The following is a 10380-nucleotide window of genomic DNA, read 5'->3' on the forward strand; positions in this document are numbered from 1 at the left end:
CGCTCTCCAGCCCAGGCCACGGCAGCCTTCCAGGCACGCTACTCAGACATCTTCCCCACCAAGGTGTGTCTGCAGCTGAAGATCAGGGAGGTCCGACAGAAGATCATGCAGACTGCCGTCCCCTCTGAGACCAACGAGGCTTCCTCGCTCCCCGGACCGTCTGGCGCCCAATCAGGGGAAGGGACAGGAGGAGGGGCGGAGCCATTGGGAGAGGAGGCGGATCGAGAGAGGGAGGGTAGTCCAGAGGAGCTGAGGGATTCGCAGGAGTCTTCTAGATGAAGGATGCTGACAGGTTGGATTGACCAATCAGCGATGGACCAGTTCCCCAAATCCCGCCTCTTCTTAATTTTGTTGAAGCTACACCCCTCTGTCTGTGTGCATATCTGGACCTGTCTCTCTCTCTTTCTCCAGAGAGCCAGGTCAGAAAGAGCAAGTGGAGAGACAAAGAAAGAGGATGTGTGTGTGTGTGTGTGTGTGTGTGTGTGTGTGTGTGTGTGTGTGTGTGTTTGCAAAATGTGTCAGAGAGGTGGAATTGTTTAAAACTTAAAAGGTTATTTTTTTAAGTGTAATTCACCCTCTCCAAAAAAAATTACATTTCAAATGCCACACACACAGACAGACAGGCAGACAGACACACAGCTGATGAACCCAAACTCCAATACCCACACTTGAATTAGCACTTTGTTCGTAATATTAATATTATCCCTGTAAACTTCCATTGATGCCAGTGGACTATAGACTATACAATAACAACTCTCCAGCTGTTACCCATTGCCTTGGAGCAGGGCCCATCTTTCAGACTGAATAACATATCACGTAGTGGGACTGTTTGAAGGTCATTTATCTGACTCTAACCGGACTCACTTTGTTGTTTTTGGTTGGTGAAGAGGGTCTGGCTCTTAATTCTCCCATTGACTCATTTGTTTCTGCTGGACATTAGGGGGCTGGGTCCCCACTGGCTTGAGATGATGCCATTGGATGGTGAGGGATCAGAAGGATCCTTGTTTTATTGTTAGATTTTTCTCTACTTTGAATCATAGAAGCATACCTTCAGGACAGGTCTGTGAGGGGGACTGGAGAGAGTTTAGGACCTCGCCCTCACTTCCCATGATTGGCTACAGAAGATGCCAGTAAAGATGCACCAAGCGTTCCTGCTAGTCTGATTCGCTCGCCATGAGGGAAGGAGGCGGGGAGAATGAGTCGATGGGCACATCATGGCTCTACATTTCTCACTCGGTCACTGCAACCATGTTTTATCTATTTGTGGACTTCAGTTGAGATCCCAGAGGAGTCAGGCTGACAGGCCTATTACTTCTAATGCCAAGCAGTTTTATTATCTAACTTTTTATTTTAAAGACTACAAACATGTTTTTTTTTAATCAAACACATGTAACTTTGCAGTTCATTATGTTATTATTGTATTACTGTTACTTATATTACTCCTCTCATTGTTATAGTGGACCTGATCCCTGCTACGGGCTGGTATCAATGTCATTAGATTCTCTCTCAACCTGTTTTCTTATTTGAGGGGAAATGGGATGGGACCTGTGAGAGAGATGGTCCTCACCTGTGCCTCTTTCCCTCTCTTTGTCTTCCCTTTCAACACCCCAGCAAGGACCTGGGGTGACAAATATTTTTATTCATTTCAATGAGGGATAACAAAGAGAAGAGGGTTGACATTTGTATTCATTTAAGTGTAATAAGTATGTTTTTGGACAACCCTGTATACCGCTCTCTCTCACTCCCCTGCTAGTAAGTTTGATTCTATAGCCTCCTCCTTCCAGCTCTTTTCCTTCCTTTCTTCCTCCCTTACTGTTCTCTCCAGGCCTTTTTGGGGTGGGAGGAGATACGCCTGGAGGGGGCAGGGCAGTAAAAAGAGTGGTTGGGTATAATATTGGTTGTCTTTGTGCAAGACTTGGTTGTGTTGTACATATTATTTACTGTAGTCAGAAGACTCGCTATAATATTGATAAGGAACAATGTGTAACCCGACTTGTATTGACTTTTAAAAGATGCCATTACACAAGGTGAAACTCCAAAAATGTACAAATGAATAATAAATATGAATATTAACATTTGTTTACATTTGTTGAATGTTCATTTCTCTACTATAAGCCACCTCCAACTTTGTTTTAGAGAATTTGGCATTATGACTAACTGGCCTTACAACCACAAACCACGTGTAACCATGCCATCCCAGGACCTCCACATCTGGCTTATGAAACAAAAGTATCTCTGTCTGTAATAAAGCCCTTTTGTGTGGAAAAATGCATTCTGATTAGCTGGGGATGGCTCCCCAGTTGGTGGGCCTATGTCCTACCAGGCCCACCCATGGCTGCGCCCCTGCCCAGTCATGTGAAATCCATAGATTAGGGCCTAATGGATTTATTTCTTTATATGAACTGCAACTCAGTAAAATTGTTGCATGTTGCAATTATATTTTTGTTCAGTATATAACTACTACCATTCAAAAGTCAGTAAGAAATGTTTTTGAAAGAAAAGCACATTTAAAAAAGTACATTAAAATAACAAATTGATCAGAAATATAGTGTAGACATTGTTAATGTTGTAAATGACTATCGTAGCTGGAAATTGATTTGAGATCTTCAGTTTCTTGGCAATTTCTCACATGGAATCACCTTCATTAATCAGAACAAGAATAGACTGACAGGTTTCAGACGAAAGTTCTTTGTTTTTGGCCATTTTGAGCCTGTAATCAAACCCACAAATGCTGATGCTCCAGATACTCAACTTGTCTAAAGAAGGCCAGTTTTATTGCTTCTTTAATTAGAACAACTGTACTAACATAATTGCTAAATGTTTTTCTAATGATCAATTAGCCTTTTAAAATTATAAATTTGGATGGGCCTCTACACCTATGTAGATATTCAATTTTTTTTATCTGCCATTTCCAACTACAATAGTCATTAACAATGTCTACACTGTATTTCTGATCAATTTTATGTTATTTTAATGGACAAAAACGTTTGCTTTTCTTTTAAAAACAAGGGCATTTCTAAGTGACCCCAAACTTTTGAACTGTAGTATGTATATATATATACATACACACATAAAAAAACATTTAGTCATTGGGGAGAATGCAAGGACATACATTTCTTATGGAGACATGTATTTAGAAGGAGAATACTGCACATAAAACAATATAAAGTGTGAGTGCTTGCCCTTATGTTAATTTTCCCTGGACTTAATCCTTTCTTCAAAAGGAGAGAGAATGGGGTCCACTATCAAGACACAGTAACACACATAGCATATTATCAAATATCATTTAATCATTCATTTATCTGTTCACAGCAAAAAGAGGAACAGTCATTGTTTTCAAAGTAAAAATCACATATTACAGACAAGCACTGAATGAACATCCATGGGCAGTCAAGAACATGACAAACACAGGAAATGGCCCTCGATTCACGTCTGTCACTACCTCTCCACCACCACTGACCGGCTCTGCCCTGTCTTTCTGAACATGAGATCGTAACACATTTGGTCTGGAGGAGTGAATGAACACCTACTGTTGTCCTGCCTGCTGCAATTGTAGAATCATTTTTGTACTCAACAATGACAACCAGACCAGTGTACCTACACTGCTGTAGTTCACTAGATCACAGTTTAATCTTCTACTGCTCCCCATACATTCACCCCAATAGGATAACAGTCAGTAAAACATGCTCTCTGCCAGTCAAGAGTCAGTACACTCCCACAGCCCACACAGGTAGTTCTGTCATGGTTCTCCGATAGTTGAGCCTCTCACTGGCTCTCGGTAGCTGTCGATAACTCTGTGAGGCTTGTTTGACAGGTCTGTGATAGTTCCGAGTTGTGTCTCTTTGACCCTCAGAACATCTAGATCGTCGTGTGAGGGTTATCTGATGGTCCGGTCATGGTTCTGAGTTGTCTCTGTCTGGCCTTTAGATGAGCTGTAGACTGTCTACAGAGATGGAGTCCATCCTCAGACTGCTCTCCAGGGCTGTGTGGTAGATCTCTATAGCCTCAGCCAGGGGTAGGGTTCCTCCCTCACTGGTCTCTATGATGGCGATGGTCTCCCCAAACTCATTACACATGATGGTGGGAGTACCCTGGGTCTGGATAGGAAAGGAAAGGAAGCAGTGTATGGAGGATGTTAGAGAAAAACATTTCAACATATTTTCTCACATTTACAGACTAACACACCCTCAGAAGCCGCACACAGACCCCGCCAGCCCCTCCCCCTCACCTGCTGTAGGGTCGACGTCTGTATGTGGATCAGCTGAGGCTGCCCATTGGCCAGTTCCACCTGGGATGCCTCCACTAGCGCCACGGCGGTGCTGGTCTCCATGGCAACCTGTGCTGCAGCCGCCTCCTCCTGCCTCTGCTGGCGTGCGTGGGTCTTCCTGTGGTTCCGCAGGTTGGAGAAGGACTTGAAGGCCTTGCCGCACACCAGACAGGCGTGGGGGCGCTCCCCCGTGTGCGTCCGCCGGTGCTCCGCCAGGTGCATGCTCTGGACAAAGCCCTTGTCACATATTTCGCAGCGGAACGGCCGCTCCCCTGTGTGTGTGCGCAGGTGCTCTCGCAGGTGCGTGTTCTGACGGAAGCGCTTGCCACACAGGTTGCAGGGGAAGGGGCGCTCTCCTGTGTGGATGCGCTGATGCAAGGTCACACCAGAGGAGGAGACAAACAGCTTACCGCAGGTTAGGCACTGGTGGGATTTACCCCTGGCCACTGCACCACCACAGGACCGACCAGGAACCAGGCCGTGGCTCAGCTGATGCAGACGCCAGTTGGCTGCAGAGTTGAGCTTCTTCCCACACACAGTGCAGTCCAGGCCCCCTCTCATGATGCTGGTGGTCCCGGTGTCTTCTGAGGTGGAGGGCTCTGAGAGGGGCTCCCCGTCAGGGTACACTTGGGGCTGGCTCTCTAACCCACCCTCTCTGTCTGCCTGGGCCTCAGTGGGGTGGACCTCCTGACAGTGGCGGTCTCTCTTCCTCCTGTGCAGAAAGCCAGCCTGGCATTGGGGGCAGGAGAACGGGGCCGGGGCCCCCGGGTGAACAGTGTAGCGGTGGGCGGCTAGCTTGGCCGGCCGTACGAAGGTGGCGGGGCAGTCCGGGCAGGGCCAGGGAGGGAGGTTGGCATGGAGTAGGCGGTGCTGCCGGAGGTTGGATGACTGGGTGAATGTCCGGTGGCAGATGTCGCAGCGGTAGGGGCGCACGCCAGAGTGGGTGAGGTTGTGGCGAGACAGGTTGGCCAGGGACGAGAAGGTCTTGCCGCAGTCTGAGCACTGGAAGGGCCGCTCGCCGGTGTGTGTACGCAGGTGGTTGCGTAGGTGCATCTGCTTCTTGAAGGTCTTGGTGCACACGGAGCACTTGAAGTGTCGCTCGGAGACGTGGGCCGTATGGCGGTGTTTGACCAAGCGGAGCAGGGAGGGGAAAGCCTGAGGGCAGGAGGGGCAGGGGAACGCGCCCCAGGGACCAGCGAGGTTAGGGTCAGTAGAGGAACCAGGATCAGCAGTATGTTCTCCCGGTTGGGACTCTCCACTGCCCCCTGGTGTCCCCTCCACATCCACCCTGTTCTCCTTTCCTCCCTCTGCCCTGCTCAGAGAGCTGGAGGCAGTGTCCTCCCCCGACTCGCCTATCTCCATCTCAGCCTCAGTAAGGGGGGCCATCAGGTTCTCCTCGTCCCCCTCCATGGGGCTGCCCTCACCCCTCTCCCTAAGGGCCCGGGCTCTCTGAAGGATGGACAGGGCTGACAGGGACATCCTCCTGGGGGCCGCTGGGACCTGCACAGGACATCGTCAAAACACATGCTCATACATTGACCGGTATGGGACTGAATTTAACTAGAGAAACAAAACATTTGCACACATTTCTCATTGATGATTTGCACAAAACATTTCTCAAGTTAAAATTTGGAACTATAAGAACAATATTACCATTTTTAAAAAGAAAACGTGGTTACCAGGACGACAGGGGTAGGTGTAGTGGTGGCTGTTTTGGTGTGTGTTCTACGGTGGTACAGGAACTTGGTCATATTGGTGAAGGTCTTGGCACAGTGCTCACACCTGTGGAGCGGCTCTGCTGTGTGAGACTTCCTACAGGACGGAGCGAGGGATGATGTGAGGGATGAAGAGAGAAGTAGGGAGAGACGGATATAAAAAGAGAAGAGAAGATTTGTCTCAGAGCCTTCAATAGAATAGCATTCAAAAAGCAATAGACAGGAAAACATTGAGATGGTTTGAGATGGGATTGATTGAGATGGTTCATGATGAGAACATGATGTCTGGTCAGGCACCTACCTGTGTATGATGAGGGTCATCTCTGTGTTGAAGCCGTGACCACAGTCCACACACAGATACCGAGCCTCCCCGGAGTGAGAGCGCATGTGTGTCTGCAGTGACATCGCCTTCTTAAACACCTTGTCGCACTCCCGGCACTCGTATGTGCCATGCTCGTGCACGCGCCTGTGTGCCGCCAGCCGATTGGCTGACGTGAAGGTACGCTGGCATTGGCTGCAGTGCAGGCATAGTGGTGTGGTTCTAGCTCTTTTAGCCAGGGCGCGTCTCCCCGTTCCCTTCCCCCTCTCCTCTGCCACCCTCCCCCCATTCTCCTCCTCTCTCTCCTCCTCCCTCCCTCTGTCCTCCTCGTATCCCATCATCACCCCGTCCTCACCGCTCTCCTTCTCCTGGGCCAGGAAGTGCTCCCCCTGGTGTTGCAGGAAGTCCTCTGGGGTCTGGAAGAGGAGGGCACACTCGGAGCACTCATAGGGGTGGAAGATCACCACCTCCCCCTGCTGCTCTTTCTCCTCCCGGACAGCAGACAGCACCACCTCCAGTCTCTGGAGGCCATTCTCCGTGACCCCCAGCTTTCCTACCGAGCCCACCCCTAGAGGAGTGAGCAGAGGGGGCAGCAGCTTGGCGCGCCGTAGGCCGGGGGTACTGGAGCCATCGGCCAGGGCCTGGGCACTGCAGATCTGGAGACGCATGGTGGCCGAGCCGGGAAGGGGGGAGACGGGGGGTAGGAAGGTGGCCCGGGAGGGGGTCGAGGGCTGGGGGGCAGACTGATGTTGTTGTTGTTGGGCCAGGACCTGAGAGGGGGGCACGGACATGATCATGTTTGAGTGAGAATAACTGGTTACTGGTTTTAAAAAGCTTTTTGACATGAAGTGTGTACAGTACCTGTGCTAAGATCTCCCCAGCTTGTTGTTCACTCAAGACAAAGTTCTGAACACTGACCAAGGGTGTCACAGTACCATCGGGCTGCAACACATACTCCTGGGAGAGAGATGAGGGGGGAGGAAGTTTGAGCCAAGAAAGGAAACACCTAATTCTGCCTGTCTGCTTTTGCGCAAAAGAACGCCAGCCTGTAAGCCATTTGATGAAGGGTTTTCTGATGAAATGTGTTGGTATTTAATACTCACAGTCTCTGTGGCACTGTGTGTGCTGCTCTTGCTGTGGGTCTGTCTGTGGGCCAGCCACACCTCTGGAGAGTCAAACAGGGCCAGGCAGTCTAGACACTGGTACTGGACAGGCCCCGACACCTGGCCCTCTGTCCCTGCCTCGTCTGTCTCTAACACCTCACACAGTTCTGGGGAACACAACACAACGTTCAGCAGGCGAGTCTCGCTATCTAGCCCCTCTACATTCAAACAACCTCTGCTTTTCACCCCCCCTCCTCTTCAAGACACATATCCACCCTTTCCTGTCCTCCACCATCCCCTCCTTCTCACCATGGTCCTCTGTCTCCAACCCTGCCTCTCTCATGTGCAGCTCCTGGTGCAGTAGCAGTTCATCTGGGTTCCTGAGGAGGGCACCACACTCCAGGCACTGATACTGGCTGTCCCCGTACTCTGAGATGCCCTGGATGGCCATGGCCTCCCCAGCCTCCCCCTCTTCTCCCTCCTGCCCTGTGTGGATCTGCTGGTGCATCAGCACTTCTTCTAGGGTGTTAAAGAGCTGGTGGCACTCGCTGCACATGTACTGGTGCTGCACGTCGTACATGCCCTCTGGGTCCTCCTGCTGGTCATCCATGACTACTGCAAGGCGGTTTTTGTAGGACCGTGTCGTGTGTGTGTGTGTGTGTGTTAGTCAGCACAATTCAATGAATGAGAAAAAGTATCCTGTCCTGGTCTGAGTTATATCTCTGTGTTACGATCCTGATACAAGTGTGCCTCGATGGTTGAATTTAAGACTTTGAAGTCTGTTTGTGAGCAAACAGTGTGTTGTGAGTTTTAGGGCTTGAACCAGTAACAATGATTTGTAAAGTAGCTAGCCTCTTTCCTCAGGTCTCTCACTATGATGTTCTGTGATGTCAGGACAACAGGGAGGGAGCCTGAAAAAAAGCAAAATACAGTAGTCTGTCAGCTATTTGGTAACACCTGTCCCAATCCCCAACTGGCCCATAGACATTATTTTAGTTTACAATGATGTAGGTCATTTCCATGTAAAAGGAGCCATGAGCACCAACATGTGAAATTGATAGGAGCATATCTCAATCTGGCCCTCATACAACCATGGCCACCTAATCATCCCCGGCTTCCAATTGGCTCACTCATCGCCCCTGTAACTATTCCCCGGGTCGTTGCTGTAAATAAGAATGTGTTCTCTGTCAACTAAGGGCTAAATAAATACAATTAAAATGAATAACAAAAAATATTTCAAAATGAGTGTCAAATGAAAGCTAAGAGTCTATATTTACAGTAATGTACTGTACTCTATTGTGTTCTACTGTAATGTCCAAACTTGTGAAACATAGACATCTATTATTGGTTCAGATTTGGTCCGGATCGGACCAACCAAATTTGGTCTTGTTTGGGGCTGGAGCTTATTCGAATAATAGCCAGTGTGTAGAATGATACCCATATATGCAAAGGATGATATTGCATATTTCTACCTTTGTGTACCTATTCAGGATGAATCACAATAAAGAAAATTCCATTCATAACCATAAATTATGCACTTCTGTGTAGTACAGATCAGGGACCCACGATGTAATTCCATTACAGTAATTCTGTTACTTCACTATCTGTAGTTCAATAACCAAAAGAGATTTACCGCAATTCTGTTAACAAAATTCGCATCTACACTATTGTTCCAGTAAATGTTTTTTTGTTTAGAATACGTTTTAAAGTGAAATATCTGAGTCTCAGCATAATTCCGTTATCATGGAATTGCCCTGTAGCTATTGCATGGTTCCATAAAATCGTCATAGAAAATAGAGCTGATAGCTAGCTACACGCTAATTAGAAGCTGCAATAAGCAGCAGAAGCTAACTGCATGTAGGCGCCAAATGGTGGTAGAAGGGATGTGCATTACTACATGCATTTTTCCTACTCAAATATGGCATATAATTCATGACATTTAGTTTATAGAAGCCACAGTGCTGCATAACTGATCATGTGTAGCATGATAGCTTGCGACATTGCTTCCTGTGTGTTATCATTCATGTGGCGAGCTGTTGGCGGCGCTCTCTCGGATATCCGAGACCTCTTCGGAGGCACCGCTGTCTCCTGACTGTGGCTCCCCGGCTCAAGGCGGTCGTCAGGCGGCGCTATCCACTTTTCCCCGCAGGTCTCCGGTAGACACGACAGGCCCTTCCTTCCCCTCCCGTTAAAATAATCTTACCTCTCATCTACTGTCGTTGGACAATCCCTCGTGAGGTAGTCACAAAGCTCCGCAAAAGCAACAATGCACTCTCCGTTCCGTCTTTAAGTGAATAATGCACTGATTGAACAGTACACTTTAAAATCGTGAACCTTCTGGCAGAGAAACATTTCGGTGCACGAAAAACATCGTTTGTCCGCGGATCGTTCCCCTGTTGTCGGCACACTCCGCTGCCTTTCGCTCTGGCCTTGAGACTCTGGAAGGCAATGATTGGATACATTCGCTGTCAGTCATCAAGCGGTCTTTAGGGCATTTTCACAAAACGTACTGTATATTTGCGGTAGTGGGAGTTTACTCTCGCCATGTCCGTGTGGTTTGCAATTTGTTTTTGTATCTACTTTAGACCCGTTTAAAAACCAAATTAAACTGCACTCATCTGATCCTCTTTGTTTAAACTTAAAAGAATGGAAACTTTGAATAATGGATAATTGTTATGCTATATTAATATCACCATAATGATAATGTGTTTGCTAACCCTGCAATCTGAAACAACAATAAAATGGCTTCTATAAATTGTTATTGAATTGCCACAGGCTGACACACCTCTACTCCAACTCCTTAGCTGTCTGAATTAAGACGAGTGGCTAAAGGTGCTTGCCTGCCAGGCAGTGAGAAGAATCCACTCTCAATTCTTCTGGTGATAACGTCATGTGGACCTGCTATATTTTGTTGATTTTCAAATCTCTTTTCATGCCAAGATGATCAACTTGGTCTGCTATCTACCTTTGTGTGTG

At 48.0% G+C, this 10380-nt stretch overlaps 2 protein-coding genes across 6 annotated transcripts in view; one reads left to right on the forward strand and one right to left on the reverse strand.

The window, feature by feature from the left end:
* Positions 1–2083, forward strand: part of LOC110503596 (protein capicua homolog) — a 62085-nt gene extending 60002 nt beyond the window's left edge. For all 4 annotated transcript variants that reach the window (XM_036969319.2, XM_036969326.2, XM_090225640.1 and 1 more), the window contains one exon: positions 11–2083. In XM_036969319.2, the coding sequence (XP_036825214.1) occupies positions 11–279 (269 nt within the window). In that variant the 3' untranslated portion in view covers positions 280–2083. The remainder of the gene's footprint in view (positions 1–10) is intronic.
* A 1187-nt stretch (positions 2084–3270) lies between these two features.
* LOC110509802 (uncharacterized) lies at positions 3271–10271 on the reverse strand. 2 transcript variants are annotated; one of them, XM_021590919.3, is made up of 8 exons: positions 9608–10271; positions 7714–8315; positions 7405–7571; positions 7163–7258; positions 6284–7071; positions 5947–6079; positions 4229–5767; positions 3271–4097 (listed from the first exon to the last, which is right to left on the reverse strand). In XM_021590919.3, the coding sequence occupies exons 2-8, from the start codon at positions 8012–8014 to the stop codon at positions 3924–3926; spliced, it is 3198 nt and encodes a 1065-aa protein (XP_021446594.2). In that variant the 5' UTR covers positions 8015–8315; positions 9608–10271; the 3' UTR covers positions 3271–3923. The 2 variants fall into 2 exon arrangements, with proteins under 2 accessions (XP_021446594.2, XP_090081821.1); XM_090225695.1 differs by lacking the exons at positions 7714–8315; positions 9608–10271 and having other exon boundaries at positions 5921–6079.
* Positions 10272–10380: the final 109 nt, after the last annotated feature.

The sequence above is a fragment of the Oncorhynchus mykiss genome, chromosome 3, assembly GCF_057628025.1.
Source record: "Oncorhynchus mykiss isolate SJ-2025 chromosome 3, ASM5762802v1, whole genome shotgun sequence".
NCBI lineage: Eukaryota > Metazoa > Chordata > Actinopteri > Salmoniformes > Salmonidae > Oncorhynchus > Oncorhynchus mykiss.